Source organism: Pelophylax lessonae (genome assembly GCF_965119305.1).
Source record: "Pelophylax lessonae genome assembly, chromosome: 5".
NCBI classification, from domain to species: Eukaryota; Metazoa; Chordata; class Amphibia; order Anura; family Ranidae; genus Pelophylax; species Pelophylax lessonae.
Genome location: NC_138772.1, coordinates 498647448 through 498675350, shown reverse-complemented (window position 1 = coordinate 498675350; position 27903 = coordinate 498647448). Strand labels below are relative to the sequence as shown.

The window sequence follows — 27903 nt, the reverse complement described above, 5'->3', positions numbered from 1 at the left end:
CTTCAGCACTGGGGTCAAAGGAATGAGTAGCTGAGTGAGGCTAAGTTCACATGTAGGCCTTTTGGGGTGTTTTTAGGGCGTTTTTCTGCTCAAGGATCAGCTCAAAAAATGCCCAACAAGACAAATCCTATTCAATTCAATGGCGCCTGTTCACATCTGAGCGTTTTGACGTTTTAAGCAAAATGCCCAACGCTCAAAAAAGTTCATGAGCTTCTTTTTGGGCAGAATACAGGCGTTTTTATTTTTTTCCATTGGTCACTTGTCAACCTAAAAACGCCTGCACAAAAACGCCTGTAAAACGCCTGTAAAACGCATGAAAAAACACCCATAAAAACACCTGAAAAAAAGACTAAAAAACACCTGTAAATAGCAACGCCAAGATGTGAACGTAGCCTGAGAGAAACTGAGGGAAAAGAGGACAATTGGAATACTCAAACGTGGATGTTGCTTTGTTATGTAAAACTGTTTAGTTTTTTACATTTTAGAATGGGGTGCCTCACGATTGTGCAGAAATGTAAAGGGTGCCTTGGCTGAAAAAGGTAGAGGAACACTGATATAGACACTCTCTATGGATGGTCGGTGTGCTTAACAGCAGACCAGGCCTTTGACAGAAGATCAACTTTTGTTATTCTTTTAAAGAAATAGCTGTTTGTCTGTGTCTATATATATATATATATATATATATATATATATATATATATATATATGAGTCAATTTTTTCTTTAGAAAAAAATGGAGTGATTAAAAAATTGATTCAAAACCATCCTGGTTAACGTTATATGATGATGTGAGTCCAGGTATGCTGTAATACCTTCATATATTTTCCAGTGGGATTTGTGTTTTTGTGAAACTATGAAACTAATTTGGGAGCATGTGAGTTGTCCAAATAACATACAAAAATATGTTAGCTGAGCTTTTTCAAAATTAAAATTTTCTTTATTATCAGTGGATTTTCCTTTATTGCCTGTAATTCTATCATTTAATCAATATCAATATCTCCTCTTTTAAAAAAAAAAATTCTATCTATCTATCTATCTATCTATCTATCTATCTATCTATCTATCTATCTATCTATCTATCTATCTATCTATCTATCTATCTATCTATCTATCTATCTATCTATCTATCTATCTATCTATCTATCTATCTATCTATCTATCTACAATATATATAAACTGTATATATATATATATATATATATATATATATATATATATATATATATATATACACACACACACACACACACACATGTTTGTATATATTTGAAGACTGTAGACCTTTGAACCGCCAAAGTAAACTTTTTGCTGTTTAGTTTACATATGGACATTACATACCTGGAAAGAGCGTAGGAAGCACAGGTGGCTTTGGAGGTGCCATGCAAAGGATTGTTGTATCATTTAGACTGAGAACTTGACATTTCTGACCTACAGCCAGAATACAATGAAAATTATTACATATAGTTATTTCATACTAGAGTTCTGTTATAACAAATTTATGATAAATTGTTGGTTGATATAACAAAAGTGGTTGTAAAGTCTAAAGGTTTTTTTTTTTATCCTAATGCATTCTCTGTCAGAGAACCTGGCAGAGGACAGTCAAGTGTTGCTTTCTTTATATCCAGTGTTTGCATGCATGATGCATTGCAGTGCTAGTACAATACTTCCATAGTCTGTGCTGCCCATACAATAGCATTTCTAAATCTCTGTTCCTGGTAAGCTAAAGACTAGAACTTACCTCCTACAAGGACTCTGGCTGAAAAGTCAGTCTCATCGAAGAACTGTCCATTGATTGTGATCACTGTGCCTCCTTGCACGCTTCCAGAAGCAGGGAAAATACCGGTTATCTCTGGATCATAGAATACAGGAAAGACATTCTTTGTTTTGTTTTTAAATAAAGGGTTAATAAAAGGGGTAAACTATTATTTTTCTTACCCGCATAGGTCTGGAACATACTGATTTTTTTGAGGGAAGACACATAGTATGTAGAAAGACTTGGTAAACTCCTGTAATGTAAGACAAAAAGTCCTTCAGAGCCACACAAGATGTACCGCTGTGCTATAAATGGTCTATACAGGACTAAAGATCTTGACAATCAGCCTTCTTATGAAAACATTTAGACAGTTATGCTTGTGTCAAAACAACTAGTACTTTGCTAAATCACAGTTCACTCCCTGGTCATCTCGTGCCTCGACTACTGCAATTCCATTCTCATTGGCTTACCTCTACACAGGCTATCCCCCCTTCAATCCATCATGAATGCTGCCACCAGACTCATCCGCCTTACCAATCGCTCAGTGTCTGCTGCTCCTCTCTGTCAAGCCCTCCACTGGCTTCCGCTCACCCAACAAATTAAATTCAAAATGCTAACAACATCTTACAAAGCCATCCACAACTTAGCCCCCAACTACATCACCAGCCTCGTCTCAAAATACCAACCTAATCGCTCTCTTCTTTCCTCTCAAGACCTCCTGCTCTCTAGCTTCCTCATCACCTCCTCCCATGCTCGCCTCCACGACTTTACCAGAGCCTCTCCAATCCTATGGAACTCCTTACCCTTATCTGTCCGATTATCTCCTACTCTATTAGCTTTTAGGCGATCTCTGAAAACCCTCCTCTTCAGAGAAGCCTATCCTACCCACACCTAACAACTCTACCTCCATTTTCTCTATCAGCCCATCCCCCTCGGTTATTGCCTTTTGTTTCACTTGACCCTCCCTTCTAGATTGTAAGCTCTAACGAGCAGGGCCCTCTGATTCCTCCTGTATTGAATTGTATTGTAACTGTATTGTCTTCCCTCACATTGTAAAGTGCTGCGCAAACTGTTGGCGCTATATAAATCCTATATAATAATAATAATCACAGGGGAAACGTTTGTGTAGTTTAGGAACATACTCATTTGGGTTTTAAAAATCCTTACCATATTTTCATTATTACAATTCCTATATAGTACATAGAGTATGTGTATACATGCTCTAAAATTGCTGTCTGTATACTAGACAGTGCAATCAGCATTCTGCTGTGAGAAAAATGGTTACAATTTGCCCAGGATAGAAGATTGCTCGGCAGACAATGTTCAAACTGGTTTGAAAACGTTTTGATCAGTGACACTCCCATAACTTTCAAATAAACCCTAGGGAACCATAGCCATTGGGAGTTAGTCTTTTAATCTTCCTGTTTGGGCTGAATCAGGCATTTTTTTCATACTTGGCATCCAGGTATTCCTACTATCCCCAATCTCAGATGGTGAAAGCAGCACCTTGAATAGAGCTGATAGTGCTGATATGTAGGGATGATCGAACGGTTCGGGTCGACCATCGGTTCGGCCCGAACATTGGGTATTTGAGGTTCAGCCGAATTTAGAACTTTTTGCCCAAAAAGTTCGGAATTCGGCAACCAGAACCGCCCAAAATGCAATGCTTCAGGAAATGGGCTTTAAAAGCCCGTGATTGGACCAGAACCATTAGCAAAAGCCAATTGAGGGGGCAGGAGAATGCTAGGAATGTGATTGGAGTGACTAGGGGGTCCCTAGACCAATCATTAGTGAATACGCCCCCCCAGTATATAAGATCGCCCCCGCCATATTCCTAGCATTGTTATACTGGACATGGAAGAGAGTGGAAGCAGTTCTGTTCATTTTACTTTAAAAGTGTCATTTAGCTATTTATTAGTGTGAGGAAAGGGATATCTAGTGTAGTTAGAGTGCTCCTTTACACTTAAGTTAGCTTCAAAAATTTAGTTTCTGTAGGGAAAGTGTTAAGTGTAAGGGGACCGTAGTGTAGTGTAGGGTTAACTGGCAGTGACTGCTATGGCAGGGTGACAAAACCCTTCCATAGCAGGGTGACCGCTATAGAGAAATGATCATTTCTCTGAATTGCTTCGGCACACCCATATGGCTTCTCACCAGCCAAGCATTTTTTATGCTGCAGGGGCTGCCACTGCCAGTGCTTTTTTGAGGACATGTTTGATGTCAGACATGACATCTGAACATGTGTATAGGGGGTATATATACACATATATGTCTGTATATATACCCCTAGACATATATAAGTGTGATAGTAGCAGAAATAAATGCTTGCGCTAATGAAATCATTTACAGTAATATATTTCTGCTACTATCACACCTATATATGTCTAGGGGTATATATTCAGACATATATGTCTATATATACCCCCTATACACATGTTCAGATGTTTTGCCTGCCTCAAAAGAACCCAAAAAAATGCCAAAAAAACGCTAGCGTCAAAAAAAAAATGCCCAGGTGTGTTTTTGCTGGCATTTTTTGGGGGGTTTTGGAGGCAGGCAAAACATCTGAACTTGTGTATAGTGGTGTATATACACATATCCATATATTTATATACACACCTAGACATATATAGGTGTGATAGTAGCAGAAATATAAGCTTGCGCTAATGAAATCATTTACAGTAATATATTTCTGCTACTATCACACCTATATATGTCTAGGTGTGTATATAAATATATGGATGTGTGTATATACACCACTATACACAAGTTCAGATGTTTTACCTGCCTCAAAAGAACCCCAAAAAATGCCAAAAAAACGCTAGCGTCAAAAAAAAATGCCGCGGTCTGTTTTTGCTGGCATTTTTTGGGTTTTTTTTGGAGGCAGGCAAAACATCAGAACTTGTGCACAGTACCACTATACACTAGTTCAGATATTTTTCCTGACTGCAAAGAACCCAAAAAAATGCCTTCTATTAAACCGGCAAGGTGTTACAGCAGCAAAGCCAACCCCCTGTCTGAAAGTTTTCTAATACAAACGATCTTTTTTTTTTATGGTTCTGGACATGCTACAGAGCTGAAACTTCACATGTACACTTTTTAGACCCCCCAGATCTGAAATCCAAAGTAAAAATCAAAAAATCTCTTTTTTTTTTTTTTAAATGTTTTCAATAATTGGCTTTTTTATCAAAAATGACAATTTTTAAGAACCTTTTTTGTGTGATTTTGTGTCTGGGGGGTCTAAAAGGTGTACCTGTGAAGTTTCAGCTCTGTAGCATGTCCAGAACCATAAAAAAAAAAAGATTGTTTGTATTAGAAAACTTTCAGACAGGGGGTTGGCTTCGCTGCTGTAACACCTTGCCGGTTTAATAGAAGGAATTTTTTTGGGTTCTTTGCAGTCAGGAAAAACATCTGAACTTGTGTATAGTGGTACTGTGCACAAGTTCTGATGTTTTGCCTGCCTCCAAAAACTCCCAAAAAATGCCAGCAAAAACACACCTGGGCATTTTTTTTTTTTTGACGCTAGCGTTTTTTTTGGCATTTTTTGGGGTTCTTTTGAGGCAGGCAAAACATCTGAACTTGTGTATAGTGGTATATATACACACATACATATATTTATATACACACCTAGACATATATAGGTGTGATAGTAGCAGAAATATATTACTGTAAATGATTTCATTAGCGCAAGCATATATTTCTGCTACTATCACACCTATATATGTCTAGGTGTGTATATAAATATATGGATGTGTGTATATACACCACTATACAGAAGTTCAGATGTTTTGCCTGCCTCAAAAGAACCCCAAAAAATGCCTAAAAAAACGCTAGCGTCAAAAAAAAATGCCCAGGAGTGTTTTTGCTGGCATTTTTTGGGGGTTTTTGGAGGCAGGCAAAACATCAGAACTTGTGCACAGTACCACTATACACAAGTTCAGATGTTTTTCCTGACTGCAAAGAACCCAAAAAAATGCCTTCTATTAAACCGGCAATGTGTTACAGCAGCGGAGCCAACCTCCTGTGCTGAAAGTTTTCTAATACATACAATCCTTTTTTTCTGGTTCTGGACATGCTACAGAGCTGAAACTTCACATGTACACTTTTTAGACCCCCCCCCCCAGATACTAAATCCAAAGTCAAAATCAAAAAATCTCTCTCTTTTTTTTTTTTTCAATAATTGGCTTTTTTATCAAAAATGACAATTTTTAAGAACTTTTTTTGTATGATTAATAGTTAATGGGGCATGACCCAGAACCCTAGGCACTTTTTAGGGGCATTTATTGGGTTTTAGGGCTTAAAAATTTTGTTTTTTGATTACCGAAGTTCGGGTCCCATTGATTTCAATGGGGTTCTGAAATCCGAACCGAACTTTTGGGAAATTCGGGTGTTCTGGTCGAACCGAACTTTTCAAAAGTTCAATCATCCCTAGTGATATGGAGCATTCTTTCTTGTGGAAATATGTGAGCTGCAATGTGTTATGTAGAGTGCAACTCACCGTCCATATTGGTCATCTAAAATAAAGCTGATATTGTGGTGGCCTGTACAAAAAAAAAATCAACATTGCTTAGACCTGCCTGTCTAAATACATTCCACAAGAAACACTCACATTCATCTACAACTTACCAACATAGGTGCCAGTAGCATGGCAAACCATGGAGCCATAGTCACTATATGGACTGTTCAGTTGTATTCCATACCTACGGAAGGAAAAAAAAAAGCTGCATGACTAGGGGATTAAAGATGATTTGTCTCCATTCTACTCTGACCATCACTCTCCTCCTCCATTATAAATAACCACATGACCACAGATTGGAGTTAAATGGCCATAGCAGCCTTTTATTAACAAACTGTATACATAACATGTAAATAACACGTTAAACCCAGTTTTTTACTGGAGCCTCAAGGTCCCAGTAGGCATCAAAGAAGGAGGTACCTGCGTCCAACTTAATTAGGCCTCCAGCTGCCACAGCACCGGCTTGAAGACAACCAGTCGCAGGTACCAACATACCAACTACTGCGAGCCGTACCTCAGACGGGTCCCTACCAAGTATAAGTTTGCACCATCTGGGAGCCGTACCTCAAACGGGTCCCTACCAAGTATAAGTTTGCACCATCTGGGAGCCGTACCTCAGATGGGTCCCTACCAAGTATAAGTTTGCACCATCTGGGAGCCGTACCTCAGACGGGTCCCTACCAAGTATAAGTTTGCACCATCTGGGAGCCGTACCTCAGATGGGTCCCTACCAAGTATAAGTCTGCACCATCTGGGAGCAGTACCTCAGATGGGTCCCTACCAAGTATAAGTTTGCACCATCTGGGAGCCGTACCTCAGATGGGTCCCTACCAAGTGTTAAATCTATGCAAGAATCACGCGCACTGTACTGCCCAAAGACTCCAGGAATATTAATGCCATATATCCCAGAAGTCTTCAGGCATTAAGCTCTGAGCTATTGTGATATTTCCTTCCTCCTCAGACAACATCTGCTATGTCATCCAAGTGTGTAGGTAAATGAAAGATTCCCTCACTAGATCGCTGGATGCACATGACATTGACATATAGTGGCTCATATTTAAAGAAGCCAGATAGGAAAATGAGGTCAAATATGCCAGTAAACAAAAAGTTGGTACGGAAAAGACAAGGCAGTAGGAAAAGTTCAGAAGAATACAAGATTTTGTTGGACAGAATGGAACGGTAAGTATGATGTTAAAAATTGCAATATTATAAGATCTTTATCACTGCTTTATTTGGATTTTTGAATAACTGCTGGGACTAGTTGAACCTTGTCAAGAGACCCTTGGCAAAAAAGCACCAGAGAGTAACTTTAACCACTTCAATACCAGGCACTTTTACCCCCTTCCTGCCCAGACCAATTCGCACTTTGAATGACAATTGCATGGTCATGCAATGCTGTACCCACACAATATTTTTATCATTTTGACCTTTTTTTATCATGACAGATAGAGCTTTCTTTTGGTGGTATTTAATCACACCACTGAGCTTTTTATGTTTTGCTAAACAAATGAAAATTGACCGAAAATTTTGAAAAAAAAAAAAAAAAGTTTTTCTATGTTTCTGGTATACATCTTTGAAAAAAGTAATTTTTATTTTTCAATGATGTGCGCTAATGAGGTTGCACTGACAGGCAATGAGGTGGCACTGATGAGGAGGCACTAATATGCAGCACTGATGGACCCTGATAGGCAGCACTAATATGCAGCACTGATGGGCACTGATAGGGAGCACTGATATGCAGCACTGATGAGCAGCCTTTATGGGAACTGATAGGGGTGGCTATGATGGGCACTTACCGGTACTGATGGGCAGCACTGATGAACACTGATAAGCAGCACTGATGAGGGGGCACTGACAGGCTTCGCTGATGGGCACTAAAATGTAGCAATAATGGGCACTGGTGGGCATCACTGGCAGGCACTGTTGGGCATCACTGGGGGGCACTGGCGGGCATTGCTGATAGGGCTGCACTCATAATCATTGGTGCAGCCCTATCAGCACCGGCACTTCCTAGTTACACTGTGATCACCTGTGATTGGACACAGCTGATCACATGGTAAAGAGCCTATGTCATAGGCACTTTACCCCAGGGGCATGCACAAGCGGCATGTTGTAAAGGACATCATGTGACGTCCAGTCACAACAATCAAACCTCCGCCCGGCTGTCATTTTGCTATAGGGGATGAGGTTAGAAGGCATCTAAAGCCCAAACTTTTTGGATAGAGTAGGAAGAGTTAAGCTGGCCATACATAGATTGAAATTCAGCTGGATCACCTGAATGTGTGGATGGGGGTATCGGGTCATTTTGTTTTGTTCAGCCACCTGGCTAAATGAAAAAATATAGATGCTTGCATGGGCAGCTTTAGAATTCCCTTGTCAGGTTTTTTTGCTGTTTGTGTCCCCTCTGGAGAGACTCATTGTGTCCGTTTTTTTCCTGATCACCTTGATTACAGGTATTGAAAGTAAGTAAAAATTCTAAATTATGATATGTCACCATAACACTGTAAGTTATTTCCTTCTGTGAAATCTTGGAAATTTTCCAGTGGGGACTCTGGTTGTGATGACAATTGTCCAAAGGTGACCATAGATGGATCGAAATTCAGCTGGTTTCAGCAGGTTGAATGAAAAAAACTGAGCCATATATGTCCAGCTTATGGCAGGATTTTGCCCACTTTGGTGAGAAATTCTCTAACTTTTTGTTCCTCCATCTACAGCGACCAAGACTGCAATAACCAGTGAGGGACTGGGAACCTTTAGCCTAGGGAGGACCAACTAGTCCTTTCGTAGTAGGGACAGATTTCTGTTGGCTAAACAAATGTACAAGGCCAAATGTGCCATTGTTCCACTCCAATCCAGCTTGAGTTTCTTCAAAACTGCATAATGTATTTTAGAAATTTTACACCATAATCCTAATAACACCACTTCTTTCATGCTATAAATTTTTCTGTAGCAAAGTACTTACAGTTTATCGGACTTGGGTTTTAGTAACAAACAAGGCATTCCTCCAGCATACACCCTGTGATATAATGAAACATGATGTTAAAATCTGAAAGAATGTAAACTAAAAAAAAAATGATGATTATATGAAACAAGGTAATCAAAGTAAACAAAATCTAAGGGGTGGGGGTGTATTTGAGGGCTATTTTCATCTGTGATTGGTTCGTGATGACCTCAGAAGTGGTTTAGGTGTAACTTTGTTTTTGGATATCACACAAACTTTGTTTACTTTAGTCGCCCGATCAGGCAAATTATTTTTAAACACATATAATGGAATGTTGCAATGATACAATGTAACTTTCAGAAATAACTGCAATAAATTGATGATTAAGAGACGGTTCACACTGGGGCGACACGACTCCTTACTACTTCGGGGGCGACTTCTGCATTACCATGCACCACGACTTCGGAGCGACTTGCAGGGACTTTACATAATGGAAGTCTATGCAAGTCGCTCCGAGGTCGCCCCGAAGTAGTACAGGACCCTTTTTCTAAGTCGGAGCGATTTGTGTCGCTCCTATTAGAACGGGTCCTGTAGCGGTCAATGGACCGCGAGGGAGCGTGACTTGTCAGGCTGACAAGTCGCCTGACAAGTCACGCTAGTGTGGACCGGCTCTTAATAAGTAAGCAATCAAAAAAAAGGAATGATTGGTCGGAGTAGAAAATCAAAAAAATTCAACCAAATCAATTTGAATTTTTCTATCAATCACCCTCTGCTAATTCAGCAAAATGTAATAGAATCCACTTTAATAATAAGTGATTATTCACAAACTGATGTTATTCATTTTCAGTGGTATGGGATGGGAGTTGATCAGATCAGAGACTACAAGGCCAAGATCTTCCCCTGTCTTTACTGAATTTTTCATTGTAAAATATTGAATTGGATCCCAGAAGGGAGAGAAACCTGCTCCCTTCTACCTGTAAATCACTGTGGATAGAGTTGATTGTTTTACCCTCCAATTGCTGTTAATCGCCAGTGCTCACAATCTTCTACAGCGGCATTAATAAAGGAGGCTTTGTGAATCGTGAGTTATGAATGAAAATATATAAGTCTTGCCTTAGCACCCTGACATTTCTCCCATTGGAGCTCAAAGCTGCATTACTGCCATAGACATCAGTAATTATTTTGCCAACAATGGTGATCATGGAACCTGCAAATGAAAATATATGTTCTGTCATTCATTAAGCACAGCGATACATTTAGTGTATATGTCAACTTTTTCCTTACACAAATGGTTATTGGGAAGGTAATAAAAAAAACTGACACTTACATATGAAAAACTAATGTGTATATATATATATATATATATATATATATATATATATATATATATATATATATGTATATATATATATATATGATGAACTTCATACAAGAATAGCAATAATGTGGTTACAGTTACAAATTGTAAAGGTTAGAAAACATAGTAGTAGTGTACCTTAATATCAGTTATGTTGCCATGAGGATTAGTGAATGGTACCGATATTCAGTGGTTTGCTTATCTTTCAGGTGTAGATAACAGGTGTGGAAATTCAAGATTATCAAGTTTTGTGCACCATAATATTTTTCCAAACAAAAAATACACTTTACCCATAAGCGGTACATGCCATATTTTTAGACTATACTTTTATAACATTATGGGGCCCAGGAGTGGGGGGGGGGGCAAGAGTCTGGCTCCACAGCAATATCTATGTAGTAATAGTAGTAATAGTATTATCCGAGTAGTTCATGTTTAATCACTGGAGTACCACCCTGTATGTAACTTTTCAATGCCAGGCCATATTTTAGTTTTCAGCACTGTTATAGTTTGACTGACAAATACTCAATCATGCAGAAATATACCCAAATTAATTTCATAGCAATTTCAAGCCAAAGAGAGTTTTCTTTAAACTTTTTACTACATAAGGGAAAAGAGACCAAAAAATTAGAAAAAAAAAAATTCACTTACTTTCTGTTAAAATAAAAATGTCAGGAGAGTAAAAACAACCCCAAAAGTACCCATTTTTGGAAAGTAGACACCCCAAGGTGATCTAATTTCTTTGCCACAATGGCAACGGAAATAAAGAAACATATTGGTGTTCAGAGTGTTCTGATTAAAAGCTATACTGAAAGCACTTAGTTAAAATAGTCACTGCACCCCAGACCGATATTTCAGTTTTGGGAGCAGACACCAGGCACACTTACCCACATACATTTTGTGCTATGCTCTCCTGCCATAGAGTGTCAGTCCCCCTGCTGCATTCTTCATAACATAAATCATATGCAACTAATCACCGGGAACCGCCTTGAAACAGTGGCATCAGATGGGCCTGGAAATTTGGCAAAAATTTCATCGCCAGTGTCTTTGCGATAAGAGGTACAGCCTACATACCTCCACGCAATATTTAAATATTGTTGTTTAAATTATTGTTGGGTTTGAAAGCGTGGAGCTTGGTAATGGTGCACTCATTAATGTACAGCTCATACCCAGTGGTAGGAGGAGGTGGAGGCAGTTAATGTAATGGACACCTTCATTGGGAGGATGGAGATGAGGCAGTAAATATTTAGAATAATATGGCACTTTTCCACTGCATGGAACTGAACGGTTTGGTTCGCTTTTGTGCTTTTCCACTGCTGGTACCGCATGGTATGGTGTAGGAACGGTTCGGTACGGTACGGTACGGCGGTGCTTTTCTACTGCATGGAACCGAACGGTACGGCTCTCAAAAACAGTACCACCTCGATTGTGGTTCCAAGAGGTACCATACCAGGTACCATATCCCACAATCCTTTGCATGCAGTCACTACTAGCCACTGATTGGTCAGAGAATTCGACCCACCCCGTTGTTATCCCACCCACTTAACTTTAGTACTACTTTAGTGGAACAGCAAACCATACCGTACCGTACCGAACTGTTCCAACACCATACCATGCGGTACCAGCAGTGGAAAAGCAAACCGGGCCAAGCAGGGCCGAGTAGAGCCGAGCCGGTACTTGCAGTGGAAAAGTGCCTATAGAGGCGAAGTGGGTAATATACAGGTCACTACAAATAAAGAATGAAGGTAAGATGTACAGAAATGGAGGTTGAAAGAGTTAAAAACAATCTCACAATCAAATGCTTACCTGAATTTAATACTGCCCATAATCTCTTACTAAGGAATAATTCATTTATTTATTCATTAGATTGTTCTTCAGAGTGGAGAGTGGGGAGGGCTGTCCCACATGTAGCTATGTTTCCAGGCCTTGGGCCTGAGGTGGGTCTGCCATTAGCACCGGTAACACTCCCAACATATTTAAGTTGTGAACCTAGGTGTGAGAACTGAGACAATGACCATTCCGGGCATCTTTGGTTTGTTTTGTTTATTGTATATTGCGGATGGGAGAAGGGAATGAGTGGGATACTCCTCTGGCTCAACTAGGTTTGACTGGGACACTGTACAGAAAAATGCCTATTGGCGCTGTATTGACGCCAGCTGAATGCCGACTAGCGCTTCCTGGTGCTAAAAGATACTGTGAATACTGAACTTGTGCTAGAACTTCGACTTTAACTTGTTTGGTAACTCAGAAGATCCAGGACTGTAGAACACTTGACTCCTGACACTCGATGTAGCTCAAAAGTCACTGAACAGCTCCCTCCAGCCCTTCACTGGCTGAGGTAGCTCCTTGTCACTGCTTGTGCTGCTGCAACTCTTAACACTGTGCACTGCTCACTGTACACTGACTCTTCAGGGCCCAATCACTGGTACCCCCTTTACACTTCAGGGTTCTCTGACTAGGTACCTCCTCTAACACTTCAGGGTCCTCTGACTAGGCACCCCCTTTACAGCTAGCTCCTGGATCCCTGGAACCTTCTCTGGAGTGGTCCCCTCTACACTTGGCAGACCCCTAGGGGCAGTTCACAGTACTCACGACCTTGGCTGGCTTTCCTGGAACTGAACCCCTCTTCCTTCACTGGTCCTCGGCATACCGGATCCTCTCTGCAGCTCAACTCAGCATTCTCTGGATTCCTAGGCAGCCATCTGGAACACACGATCCTTCTGACAGGAGAAGACACAGCCGTACTCTCCCTCCTGGGACTCTGCTTCCTGAGTCATGCATTCTCTCAAAACTTATACCCACTCCCAGAATCCTCTGCGGCAGAATCTGCCTTCTGGGGTAGATACAGGCCTGAGTGTGTCTCTGATTGGGTTTCCTCCACTGCCCAATGAGAACACTCTCATGGAGCCAGTAGGGAGACTCCCCTCTCATGCAGAAACCCCTGGGAGGCCCACTATACTTTTACCTAGCACCTACCTGTAGGGTGCTACACACATAAACACTAAAGTGTTACATTCATGATCATTGTGATTGGCCATAATAGCAATCATAAGGTACAGAACCACAACTGACTGGCCCTGTACATTGTATTTGCGTTCTGAGCTGTTTATTGACAGCTCAGTCACTCACAATCATTGGGCTCATTTGCTACCCAGTTGTGTTTTTTGCAGTGCCTTTTATAAAAGGCACTATAGAAATACACATCCATCTCTGTGTAATTTTTTTTAACCGCTTTATGACTGCCCGCCAGAGTTATACTGTGGCGGGCTGGCGCTCCTGCGCGAACCGGCGTAACTATATGTCGGTCGCACGCAGGAGGCTAGGGGGCGAAATACCATACACATAGTTCTTCTAGCATGGTGTCTTTTTTAACTAGTAAAGATGACAGCAAATGAGCTTGAACATTAAAAATAGTCAGCTCAGCAATTCCCATATTCCATTGCTGACAAGTTCCCTTTAGTTACTGTTTTAGGATGGCACAGGTTTCCATAGTGCAGATTATTAAAAAGGGGATTAATAAAATTTGAATCCCTGTTACATATACATTTCTCCCTGTAAACCACAAAAAAGTATTTATCAGCTGATAAATTAAAATCTAATTTTATTATTTTATTACATACCTGGTGGTCCACTTAAAGGTGATATACTATCAATACCAGGGGTATAGGACTGATCAGTCTGAAAATGAAAAAGACAACCTCTCAGGAGTTGCTCTTGGAAATACAAAATACATTTTAATAAGTAGTGTTGATGTATCAGGATAATCACAACATATATTTGAATTCTGTGCTCACAGTAAAAAAAACAACAAGAACACAAATTTGTAATTTGCCACCTGTGCTAGAAAGAATATACTACACTACAGCTTACAGACTGTAATCATAGAAGAGGTGAAGTTTAGAATCCCTTGACTTGTGCCCAGTAGCCTATCCTACATGGGTGCAATGTTTGCCAGGCATACGAGCCCCGAGGGGATTGACTAAAGTAAAGGTTCAGAAATTCTTAACATTCACATGTATGCTGTCGAGGCAAAGGTTAAGGACACTGTTAACACCTATGCAAACGTGACAGTGCCCTCAACCCTTGTTGGAAGGTTTTATTTTATTATTCTTTATATACTGTAGAAGGGCAGCTTAACACACTAAAATTGTGCCAAAGTAATATTTAGGTGCTTTGGCATCTTCGCCCCATCATTCTATGCACTGTGCTGTATATTTCCGGCTCCACAACCCTTCATTCTGTACACTGTGCTCAGAGATGTATAGTAACTAAGTAGAACTACTTCACTACTGTACTTAAGTACCGAAAGGCGGTATCTGTACTTTCCTGGAGTAGAATTTTTTTCTCCTATTTCCACTTTTACTTCACTACATTTTTTCAATGATTTCAATACTTCTACTCCGATATTTTTTTTTTGTGCTGCATAGTTACTCGTTACTATTATAAAAATTACCACTGCCAGAACAAAAAATGGCAGGTTTCATGAAGCTCAAAACATGTGTATTATCAGCGCATACGAAAATAAATGCTACTGTATGTATAAATAAAAGCTGCATTTGAAATAACAAAAAACAATATGATGTTCAAACTTTTGACTTCTTTCTTTAACCTGCTGCCATCCGCGCTACAGCCTATATACGGCTGCAGCGCGGACTCGAATTTTCTGGAGGCCGTTTTTAAACGGCCTCCAGTGACACGCCCCCCGCGCGCTCCCGCGAGCGTGCAGAGGGGAAAATCTGTGTCGGCCGTGTCCCTTGGACACGGCCGATCACAGATCGTGGTGAATGGCCAATCACAGCGGCCATTCACCACGTGATCGGGCCGTCCAATGAGCGATGATCTCATATGTAAACATATGAGATCATCTCTCATCGCCGGCGCTCCTTCCTCACACAGAGCCTGCAGTGTGAGGAAGGAGGGGGAGCCTCACAGCGCCGGGGACACACAGCGATGTAATCAGGGCACTGATCACCAGTGCCCTGATTACTAAAAGGTAAAAACATACACACAGTGCCCCCCCATCAGTGCCCACAGTGCCCGCCATCAGTGCCCCCATCAATGCCCACAATCAGTGCCCATAGTGCTGCCAGTCAGTGCCCATCAGTGCCTGCTCATCTAGGCACTGATGAGCACTGACTGGCAGCACTATGGGCACTGAGTGTGGGTACTGATGGTGCTGCCCATCAGTGCCGCTCATCAGTGCCACCCGTCAGTGTCCAGTGCCATCCGCCAGTGCCCATCAGTGCCGCCTATCAGTGCCCATCAGTGCCGCCCGTCAGTGCCGCCTCTCAGTGCCCAGCAGTGCCACCTCTCAGTGCCACCTCTCAGTGCCCAGCAGTGCCACCTCTCAGTGCCCAGCAGTGCCACCTATCAGTGCTCATCAGTGCCGCCTATCAGTGCCGCCTATCAGTGCCACCTATCATTGCTCATCAGTGCGGCATATTAGTACCTCCTCATCAGTGCCCATAAGTGCCACCTCATCAGTGCCCATAAGTGCCACCTCATCAGTGCCCATCAGTGCAGCCTATCAGTGCCCATCAGTGCCGCCTCATCAGCGCACATCAGTGAAGGAGAAAATTTTATTTTCAAAATTTACTCGCAGAAAATAAGAAAAACTTTTTTTTTTTTTCAAAATTTTCTGTCTTTATTCTTTGTTTTTGTAAGAAATAAAAAACCCAGAGATGATTAAATACCACCAAAAGAAAGCTCTATTTGTGTGAAAAAAATTATAAAAATTTCATATGGGTACAGTGTAGCATGACCGCGCAATTGTCATTCAAAGTGTGACAGCGCTGAAAGCTGAAAATTGGCCTGGATGGGAAGGGTGTTTAAGTGCACAGTAGGCAAGTGGTTAATAACTACATAACACAGTACTTCTACTTTTACTTTCAGTACTTGAGTAGGAATTTTTTTTAAAACTACTGGTACTTTTACTTTCAGTACTTGAGTAGCAAAATTTTTAAAAAAACTACGTGCAATACTTAAGTACAAAAAATGTTGAATACTTTAGTACTTCTACTCAAGTCACTTTTTGATCGAGCACTTGTACTTGTACTCAAGTATGGGTTTCGAGTACTTTATACAACTCTGACTGTGCTGTACATTTCCTATTCCACACTACATTTTATTCTATGTACTGTGCTGTACTTCCTATGTACTTCCTATTTTACACTAGCTATTTTTGCACACTGTGCCGTATATACCCCCTATGCTATCTCATTTTATACTATGTAGGTCACCTCAGCTTTTATTTAACCACATTCCTTTAAACCACATCCAATATTCAGCACAATGAAAACCACATCTACTTTTCACCATGGTGCTGTGCATGCCACATTTTCTTTCTGTAAAGTAATGGGGCTCAACCTATGATTTTGCACACAGGGCCCCTGCTTTCAGAGAATGCTACAGCCTGCACCTAAAAAGACAAAAATAGTAAAAGGTCTGAGGGACAAAAAATATCAGGAGAGACTGATGGAACTTAAAACAGAACAGCACCCTAAAGGGGAAGTTCCACTTTATGTCCTCCACCCCTTTCCACTACTATATTTGGCACATTACATTTTTTATGGGGGATCGGCTACCTAGTTTGGATAGGTCGGCCCTCCCTCTCGTTGCCCACAGCCTTCTGGACGCATCACAGGTCCCAGAAGGCTGTGGGACCATTCACATGTGCAGTGGGAAGCCAGCTGTGAAGATGCAAGTAGTCACAGCTGGCTTCCCACAGTAAACCTGCCAGTGCCAGGGACCTGAAGACCTGTGAAGAACTGGTCCAAGTGAGTGCAGCGCTGGATCCTGGGACAGGTAAGTGTCCTTTTATTAAAAGTCAGCAGCTACAGCACATTCAAACTTTAAAAAAAATTAAGTCTGGCTCCATTAGGCATCTTTTTCTCTTGCTCTTAAAAGGAGTGGCCTCCTATGTGTCAATGGCCTGGCTATGCCATTTGAGCTAGAGGAACTATTAGTGGCCAATGCTGAAAAGTCTGGGAGCATGGGAGCAGAAGCATTCTTGTCCTTAGTACTTCTTATGTCTCTTGGAGACACTTGCAAGATCTTATCACTAGCCATTACAATGGGTTTCCATGTTACAATAAATGTTTAATTGATATTAGTTTGTAGAAAATACAGCAGAAGGAATACACTCAATGGCAAAGAAGAAAGGAAGCGTAAAATTCTAAAGACATGTTTAGATAAATATAATAATAGCAAAGACAACATAGAGGCAATTTACAGGATGGAGATAAACACAGCCTGACTTTTTTGTTGCATGGATGATTTTTACAGAGGTCACTTTAAAGCGGAGGTCCGGCCTCGGGGTCAATTTTAGCTAAAAATACCCCAGGGACAGTCAGGACTAGTACATTCCATAATGGATAGCCTCTGAACTGTCCCGGGTTGCACTTACCTGTAAGAAGAAATACTTACCTTGAAAAGTTCTTCTCCAGCGCTGCCATCTCAGGTGTGGGCAGCTGAAGCCGCAGCGTCCCTATTCGTGTCCTCTTCCGTGACGTCTGAGTCCCACTATGCACTGCACCGGTCCCGCTCGTCACTTCCGGTGCAGGCGCGGCATGCCCAGAAGCTGTTTAGCGCTTGCACCGGAAGTGACGAGCAGGGCCGGTGCAGGCGCATTGATTCCTTGGAGCGATGACGTTCAGCTCCCAGGAATCAATGCAAGCAGGAAGTGATGGCGTGGGCCGTGGCCGCAGAGGGAGGAAGAGGAAGGAAGGTGAGTATATTTTCTTCTATAATAAGGTAATTTACCAAAAAAAAAAATCGGCAGTATCCATTTCTTTTTCAGGTTGCAATCAGCAAACGGATGGCCCAAAATCGATTTTTTCGATTTTGAGGCCGGAACTCCGCTTTAATCCTCAAAAGTGCAAACACTGTCTTATGTCTGTAGCTTTTCTGCCAATAAGTAGGTAATGGAAACATCAAACTATTTTTGAGAGTTCTTGGTTATCCTCCCCATATATAGTATCCACTAGTGTGGAGTTCTTTCTGATTCTGTCAATAGTGTTGCTGCACTATGATGAATCTATGTTGTGGAACTTAATTGAATTACTGATTGTTCTGTAACGTTTCTCAGCGATGACTGCTATATACCAGAACAAATTATTGTTATTGTTAAAAGTATTTATCTATTTAAAATAATGTTATATGTATTTATTCATTTTTTTTTTTTGTTCTGTATTGTAAAGGTATTTGTGTTGTGTTTTGTTTGCATATGTGTAAGAAAACAAAATGTCAATTAAATAAAAAGTATTTCTTTAAAAAAATAAAAAAATTATATATATATAACTATATTTGCAAGGGTGAACCCTCTGATATGGCAGTTGAATATGTAAAGGATACACCACAATAAATGTAAAGACAGGTTCTTATAATGTTCCCATTTCAATCAGTCTGCATTCCCCTTTTCTGGTATTTCCATAAAAATGGCTACACTGTATATATGAGTATATATACAGTATCTCACAAAAGTGAGTACACCCCTCACATTTTTGTAAATATTTTTTTTAGATCTTTTCATGTGACAACACTGAAGAAATGACACATTGCTACAATGTAAAGTAGTGAGTGTACAGCTTGTATAACAGTGTAAATTTGCTGTCCCTAAAAATAATTCAACACACAGCCACTAATGTCTAAACCGCTTGCAACAAAAGTGAATACACCCCTAAATGAAAATGTCCACATTGGGCCCACAGTGTCAATATTTTGTGTGGCCTTCATTATTTTCCAGCACTGCCTTAACTCTTTTGGGCATGGAGTTCACCAGAGCTTCACAGGTTTCCACTGGAATCCTGTTCCACCCCTGCATGACGACATCACGGAGCTGGTGGATGTTAGAGATCTTGCTCTCCTTCACCCTCTGTTTGAGGATGCCCCACAGATGCTCAATAGGGTTTAGGTCTGGAGACATGCTTGGCCAGTTCATCACCTTTACCCTCAGCTTCTTTGGCAAGGCAGTGGTTGTCTTGGTGTTGTGTTTGGGATCTTTATCTTGTTGGAATACCCAGTCTCCAAAGGGAGGGGAAAATGCTCTGCTTCAGTATGTCACAGTACATGTTAGCATTCATGGTTTCCTCAATAAACTGTAGCTCCCCGGTGCCAGCAGCACTCATGCAGTCCCAGACCATGACACTTCCACCACCATGCTTGACTGTAGGCAAACACACTTGTCTTTGTACTCCTTACCTGGTTTCTGTCACACACGCTTGACACCATCTGAACCAAATAAGTTTATCTTGGTCTTGTAAGAATATTTAATAATAAATATCTTGCGCTCGTACTTAATTATGTCAGAATATTTATACTGCTCTGAATATAGCAGTGTATTTATTTATGGTTAATAAGCAAAGATCTGTGCGGAAGGAGAATCTCCACTTATGCCATAAATCAATGTCGTGAATTCTTTTTAATTGATTAATTTCTTTTTAAAAGCATATACCAATCTTAGTGAGTACAGTCTAAAGTATGGAATATATATAAAAATATTTATTCTCCAGACATGTAAACACAATATATGATCAAACAAGAAGTGACACATAAAAATAACTCTACATAAAATACTAACTTCAAACAATCAATGCAATGTGATGTTTAGCTCAATAATGAAAGTGAAAGTAAAACAAAGTGAAATGAAACAAAGTGAAAGCAAAACTAAAGCAAGATTACCATTTCTTCCCAGGTATAGTATAAGCCATAAATTAATGTTCTATATAAACAGACTACAATGGTCTGCGTAATCACATAGCCCAAAGTCATTTCACTGCAGGTGAAATGAGAATAAGCCATGCAAAACGGAAGACTTAAAATTGCAAATAATGCACTGAATCTGATATTAATAAAAATGTATAAAAACAAAAATCAGCTTTTTAGAGAAAAATCTACCATGGTTTATACGGCTGGGATTGTAATCTCATTACCCTTAAATATGCAATATAAAACATATAAGGAAGGAATAAACAATTGTTGAATAAAATCAAATAACATAGCAAGGCATAATTACCATACTTAAGATAGCCGCTAGCTTCAAACGGGCGTTACCAGAGTCCTAAGATGGATGCCAGTGAGGGAGGAGTTTCCTCCAAGTTTCAGATGAATGATGTACAAAATGGAGTATGTCTGGATGAGTCTATCGAGTAATGTAATAGTGTGTGTGATGTAAGTGTATTGTCTGATGGGCAGTGTAATGTGTGTCCTCTCTCTCATCTGGGTTGGTCTTTTATATGGTAAGAACAAAGAGCTATAAAAATTACCATAAGTTAAACCCAGAGGGATGAAACATTATCCCAATTGGTCGGGATATTCTATACCTAAACTGGTGAGGTCAGAGACACACCTTTTTTGATAATTAACCCAATACTTGGTATAATAAAATTAAATGATGATTTCCCTATGTGTCTATATGTAAGAATAATCATAAAACACATATAAAACTTTGTCCAGACTCCCAGTACATACATAAATGTCCATCTGTATCTCCATCATTCACCTTGGCAAGTAATGCCATTTCAATAATTATATTATTTAACACAATATAATATTTTTATATGGGAATATCTAAAATTATCTCAAGACTGCACCTGGTATTTTGTCTACAGAGGGCAGTATCGTACCGTTCATTAGATTTTGTATTTAACATAATTAAAACATTTTGTTATCTGATGACCTATTGACCTCTAGCTAGTCAATAGCCATTACTTATTTGGATTGTGACATAACTGTCAGACATCTAGACTAGGATAGGAAGATCTATGATACCTCTGAACACTTAGACACAAACTTCTCTGAAATGAGGTAATTAGTGACGAGATACACATGTCTTTACACTTATTAGAAAAAGAATTCTAAGTAAGATTACTACTTCAAGAATATAAACCCAAAATGTGATATAACATTCCTAAATATATATGTATATGCCTTACATAATATAATGACATAATTATGGCTAATATCTTCTCACATATAATAATGTATCTATAAAAACTTATATGGTTCATCTTTAAATGTCTGCTAGAATATACTGGGGTATTGTCCATTGTTAAATACTTATAGACAGACTGGCACTACCATCCCCTTAACATCTGTTATCTGATAGAGATGTCAATGTATCACCTTATTTATGACAAAAGAAAATAGAAATGTCTGCTGAAATTATAAGACCCTATTGTTGAAATTCTATGTTCTCTTGTAAGCTTGTAAGAGACATTTTGTTTAACAAGTATATATGAACTTTGTTTGACCTTAAAAACAAAATGGAAGACATGCTGCACCATTCAGAATCTTATATGCATAATATGAATATACATGGCTTTTAAAATCATTTTTATTTTACCCATTATTATTTGAATCACACCCAAAAGTCCCGACAGTCTCACCAGACCACAGGACATGGTTCCAGTAATCCATGTCCTTAGTCTTCCTAATGTTCCTGTGCATCATCTTTAGAAGAGGCTTCCTTCTGGAAAGACAGCCATGCAGACCAATTTGATGCAGTATGCGGCGTACAGTCTGAGCACTGACAGGCTGACCCCCCCACCCCTTCAACCTCTGCAGCAATGCTAGCAGCACTCATACGTCTATTTGCCTAAGTTAACCTCTGGATATTATGCAGAGCATGTGCACTCAACTTCTTTGGTTGACCATGGCGAAGCCTGTTCTGAGGGTAACCTGTCCTGTTAAGCTGCTGTATGGTCTTGGCCACCGTGCTGCAGCTCAGTTTCAGGGTCTTGGCAATCTTCTTATAGCCTAGGCCATCATTATGTAGAGCAACAATTCTTTTTTTCAAATCCTCAAAGAGTTCTTTGCCATGAAGTGCCATGTTGAAATTCCAGTGACCAGTATAAGAGAGTGAGAGCTATAACACCAAATTTAACACACCTGCTCCCCATTCACACCTGAGACCTTGTAACATTAATGAGTCACATGACACCGGCGAGGGAAAATGGCTAATTGGGCCCAATTTAGACATTTTCACTTAGGGGTGTACTCACTTTTGTTGCCAGCGGTTTAGACATTAATGGCTGTGTATTGAGTTATTTTGAGGGGACAGCAAATTTACACTATTATACAAGCTGTACACTCACTACTTTACATTGGAGCAAAGCGTCATTTCTTCAGTGTTGTCACATGAAAAGATATAATAAAATATTTACAAAAATGTGAGGGGAGTACTCACTTTTGCGAGATACTGTATATAGATTACAGCTAGTGAAAACCCAATATTCAGTATCTCAGAGAATTAGATTATTACATAAGACCAAAAAAAAAAAAGAATTTTTAATACAGAAATGTTGGCTTACTGAAAATTATGTCCATGTACAGTATAGTATGCACTCAACACTTGGGCTCCTTTTGTATAGATTACTGCATTAATGCGGCGTGGCATGGAGGCAATCAACCTGCGGCACTGCTGAGGGGTTAAGGAAGCCCAGAATTATTTGATAGTGGCCTTCAGCTCGTCTGCATTGTTGGGTCTGGTGTCTCTCATGTTCTTCTTGACAATACCCCACATATTCTCTATGGGGTTTAGGTCAGGCGAGTTTGCTGGCCAATCAAGCACAGTGATACCATGATCATTAAACCAGGTATTGGTACTTTTCGCAGTGTGGGCAGGTGCCAAGTCCTGCTGGAAAATGAAATCAGCATCTAAATAAAGTTGGTCAGCAAAGGGAAGCATGAAGTGCTCTAGAATTTCCTGGTAGAGGGCTGCGCCGACTTTGGACTTGATAAAACACAGTGGACCAACACCAGCAGATGAAATGGCTCCCCAAATCATCAGTGACTGTGGAAACTTCTCACTGGACCTCATGCAACTTGGATTCTGTGCCTCTCTCCTCTTCCTCCAGACTCTGGGACCTTGATTTCCAAATGAAATGCAAAGTTTACTTTCATCCGAAAAGAAGACTTTGGACCTTAGCCCAGATAAGAGGCTTCTGACTTTCTCTCTGGTTCAGGAGTGTCTTGACGCAAGGAATGTGACAGTTGTAGCCCATGTCCTGGCAACGTCTGTGTGTGGTGGTTTTTGAAGCACTGACATTAGCTGTAATCTGCTCCTTGTGAATTTTCCCACAAATTCTTAAACGGCCTTTGCTTCACAATCCTCTCAAGGGTGCGGTTTTCCCTATTGCTTGTGCACCTTTTTCTACCACACTTTTTCCTTCCACTTAACTTTCCATTTATATGCTTGGATACAACACTCTGTGAACAGCCAGCTTCCTTAGCAATGGCCCTCCTTGTGGAGGATGTCAATGGCTGTCTTCTGGACAAATGTCAAGTCAGCAGTCATTCCTAAAGGCTCAAGAAACCTCCACAGGTGTTTTGAGTTAATTATCTGATTAGAGTGTGACACCATGAGTCTACAATATTGAACTTTTTCACAATATTCTAATTGTCTTGAATTTTGGGTTTTCACTAGTTGTAAGCCATAATCATTACAATTAAAAGAAAGAAAGGCTTGAAATATATCACTCTGTGTGTAATGAATCTATATAATATACAAGTTTCACTTTTTTTAAATAGAATTATCGAAATCAATAAACTTTTTGATGATATTCAATTTTTTTGAGATGCATACCTGTATGTATATGAAAAAAAAAAATTAAATCTAGCTCAAACTTAATTTTACCTACCCTGTGTTAAGCAGCACCAGGTGCGGTTTGTCTGTGCTTCCTTGCTCCTGTTCCATCTACTTTACATTCAGCTTAGTGGAATGCTCACTGACAAGTATACCTAAGTGGGCCAAATGGGCCCGCACTGTCAACTTTCCTTAAACCCCTATGACTACCTTAAAGTTAGCCATGCACAGTGTTAGAAATGCAAAGTGATGGATTCAACCAACACTTATAACCAACAAATTGATTCAAGTGGTTTGACAGACTATGAGAGTTAGGTTTTATAATGTTTAAAGTGGAACTCCACCCAAAAGGGGACATTCCCCCTGTTTGTGACCCCCCCCCCTTCTACTGCCACATTTGGCACTTTTTGGGGGGGAAGCGGGTACCTGGTTCTGACAAGTACCGCTCCAACTTTTGGTCAGATTGTCGAGGCGATCTGAGCAGAAATCCCCCCTTCCCCTGCAGCCTTCTGGGACTGCGAAACCATTCACAAAGCACAGCATGGCTCACGCATGCTCAGTGAGAATCTGGCTGTGAAACCGCAATGCTTCACTGCCAGTTTCCCCTACTTAAGACGCTGGGGGGAACTGGAGCTCCTCTTTAATAACACTTTTGAGAATATGTATCATCTATCACTTAAAACAACCTTTTTCAACAAGGGTGCTTGGCATTTTGCCAAGGCACCCCTGATAAACACAGAAGGTACCCTGGGTTGCCTTCTGGGTTTATCAGGGGTGCCTTGGCAAAATGCCTCAAATTGCCCAAAAGTTGTCAACAAATCAGAAGGGGAATCAAGTCTGACTTTTTTGTTACATAAAGCCACAGGCTTTATTTATGCAGCATTACAACCTTAGGCTTGCTTCTGGCATCCTAACAACCGTTGATGTCATAGGTGGATAATGAGGACATCGGGTGTTCGAGAACATCTTTGTGTGTCCCTCTTCGTCAGCGCTTTAGCACAATGAGGGCGAAAAACCGAGGGTGAAAATAAATTCTGGAATAGTAATCAGTACCAGTGTAAAAAAGTGGATTTGCTTTGTAAAAATAAATCACCTCTAATGTTGGGTTTCCTACGTGTGTTGATGTAACTGCATTATGTAAATCTTTAGTTTATTTTTTCATATTTTACAATGGGGTGTCCTAAGATTATGCATCATTTTAAAGGATACCTTGACTGAAAAATGTTGAGAAACACTTATCTAAAACATGTTGTATTGCATGCAGGGAATTTCCAACATATGGGCAAATCTTCCAGACTCAGTAGATTATTCCTTTTCATCCATATTTCTTTGTTGAACTAGTTGTAAAGATCATTTCAAATAGAGATAGACAGATCTTTCACAGACTTATTGATAAGATGTCTGCCTGGCTGTACCTCTTAGTTAATATACTGTATAAGGGGAGTTCACCATAAAACAAGTTACTATAATTTCCCTTTGTTAGGGGGAATGGTAGCCAGAGCAATTAGAGAGGCCATTTCCCCCTTGGAAAGGTGCCAATGATCCTTTGGTTCCCACTTTCCGGCACATGTATAGACTGTTGATCTTATATTCTGAAAAAGCAGTACATTAATTTTTCTAATAGGGGTGTAGCAACAAGTGTGACCCATTGCGACACCATAAGAACAGACTATAAAAGAAGGGTTAGGATGTTACCATGACTTAGGAACCATAATGAAGTGTTGTCTGATTTGTTATCAATGTTAGGGGTATACCTCCACCATGCAGTCAGAGGATGCCATACTAACTACATTAAACTCCCTTCTGTCTCAATTACTTTTTCTTACAATATTGCTCACTGTCTAGGACCATAACTGTAAAATCCCATAGTAACATATTTATGAATACAGTTTTGCTTCCACCTATTATCAGTATGAAAATTCCCCTAATGTATAAAAGCAGACTAAATAATATGTATGAAAATGATTCCTCTATCATCTATACATCCAATGTGCTCAGTCAATGACTTCACTTCACAATGATAGCAGAGGGAAGGGCACACTGTTCATGAACCATTTGCAACAAACAAAACATACGTAACATTTTTGTCCACATACCTGGAACCAACATCCTGAATACCACTGCCACCACCAATACTGGTAGTAACCATAACAAATGTTGCTGGGGTCAACAGGTACTCCATCTACGCTCACTCTCACCGTGTAGACACCTGCCGGCATAGGCCTGTAGGGGAGAAAGTAACACTCTTCAATATTTATGAGCAAAAGTGAATTTGGAAGTGCCACAGTTTTATACTCCCCTAGCCATCCACCTAAATAGAGCAATGCAGCCACACAGGGCTGTACACATGCCGCAGCAAACACTAATTAGCCAGTGAATAGGGCCTCGCTGCAATGCACACGGCTGCAGGTTGGTGGGTGTGCATTTTGAGGGTTTTTTTGGGGAGCAGCACACACTGCGCCATATATGATCGAGTCCTTAGGGTAAAAGTGCATTTTAAAAAAAATAGCCATTTTAAGTGCTATTGCAATAGTCTGAAAATACATCTATTAAATCTGGTCCTCTCCATTTCTAGATACAGATTTTTTAAAAAAATGGGATTTTTGACTTTCCGTAAAATCGATTTCTCTGCTGTTCATGGACGAACACAGCTCCTGTCATTCTTGACCATAGGGTATACTGCCCCCTATAGGAGTAGGACACTAAGCAGAAAAAACTTCTGACTACACCCACGGGCAGTCTCAGGGGGTATACTCGCTCTCCCTGCTATAGTCACTCAGTTGTATTACAAGCGGTGTCAGGAGAATTATAACTCCACAGAGGGGTGGGTGCTGTGCCCTTCAATGAACATCAAAGAAATAGATTTTACAGTAAGTCAAAAATCTCATTTTCTCTTTTGTTCATTGACGGACACAGCTCCTGTCATTCTTGACCATTGGGGCATCCCAAAGCAGTGTTATACATGAGGGGTGGGAAACGGCAAACAATTCCCAAGGCTAAACATTAGCCAACCAGGCAACAGGGGCTCAACCAAAACACCCGGAGCCCATCTAAAAAAAAAAAAACAATACACCATCAAAGAGGATCAGGTCCTCTTAACCACTTGCCTACTGGGCACTTAAACCCCCTTCCTGCCCAGGCCAATTCTCAGCTTTTAGCACTGTCGCACTTTAAAAGGCAATTGCGCGGTCATGCAACACTGTACCCAAATTAAAACAAATAGAGCTTTCTTTTGGTGGGATTTAAATACTACTGGGGTTTTTATTTTTTGCTGAACAAACAAAAAACGGCTGAATATTTTGAAATTTTTTTTATAATTTGTTATAAAATTTTGCAAACAGGTAATTTTTCTCCTTCCTTGATATGCGCTGATGAGGCAGCACTGATGGGCCCTGATAAGCACTGATAGGCTTCACTGATGGGCACTGATAGGCTGCACTAATGGGCACTGATAAGGCAGCACTGATGGGCACTGTTAAGGCAGCACCGATAAGGTGGAACTGGTGGGCACTGATGGTTTGCACTGATGGGTGGCACCGGTGGGCACTGATGGGTGGCACTGAAGAACACTGGTAGGTGGCACTGAGGGGACTAATAGGTGGCACTGATAGGTGGCACTCATAGGCACTAATTGGCACTATAAGGTGGTACTGATGGGCACTGATAGGTGGCACTGATGGGTGGCACTGATGGGCAATGATAGGCACTGGTAGGGGCACTGATGGGCATCAATGATGATGGGGCACTGATCGGCACTAATAGGT

At 40.4% G+C, this 27903-nt stretch overlaps 2 protein-coding genes across 2 annotated transcripts in view; both read right to left on the bottom strand.

Annotated features, from left to right (window-relative positions):
- LOC309556569 (fibrocystin-L-like) overlaps window positions 1-1953 on the bottom strand; it is a gene marked incomplete at both ends in the record, with an annotated part of 290856 nt that extends 288903 nt beyond the window's left edge. Inside the window, 3 exons of the mRNA XM_082259013.1 lie at window positions 1338-1427; window positions 1738-1848; window positions 1935-1953. Coding sequence (XP_082115139.1) covers window positions 1338-1427; window positions 1738-1848; window positions 1935-1953 — 220 coding nt within the window. The remainder of the gene's footprint in view (window positions 1-1337; window positions 1428-1737; window positions 1849-1934) is intronic.
- A 7067-nt stretch (window positions 1954-9020) lies between these two features.
- The window catches only part of LOC309556568 (fibrocystin-L-like), a gene marked incomplete at both ends in the record, with an annotated part of 70785 nt that continues 51902 nt past the window's right edge, over window positions 9021-27903 (bottom strand). Inside the window, 5 exons of the mRNA XM_082259012.1 lie at window positions 9021-9135; window positions 9225-9278; window positions 10317-10410; window positions 14178-14235; window positions 26236-26362. Coding sequence (XP_082115138.1) covers window positions 9021-9135; window positions 9225-9278; window positions 10317-10410; window positions 14178-14235; window positions 26236-26362 — 448 coding nt within the window. The remainder of the gene's footprint in view (window positions 9136-9224; window positions 9279-10316; window positions 10411-14177; window positions 14236-26235; window positions 26363-27903) is intronic.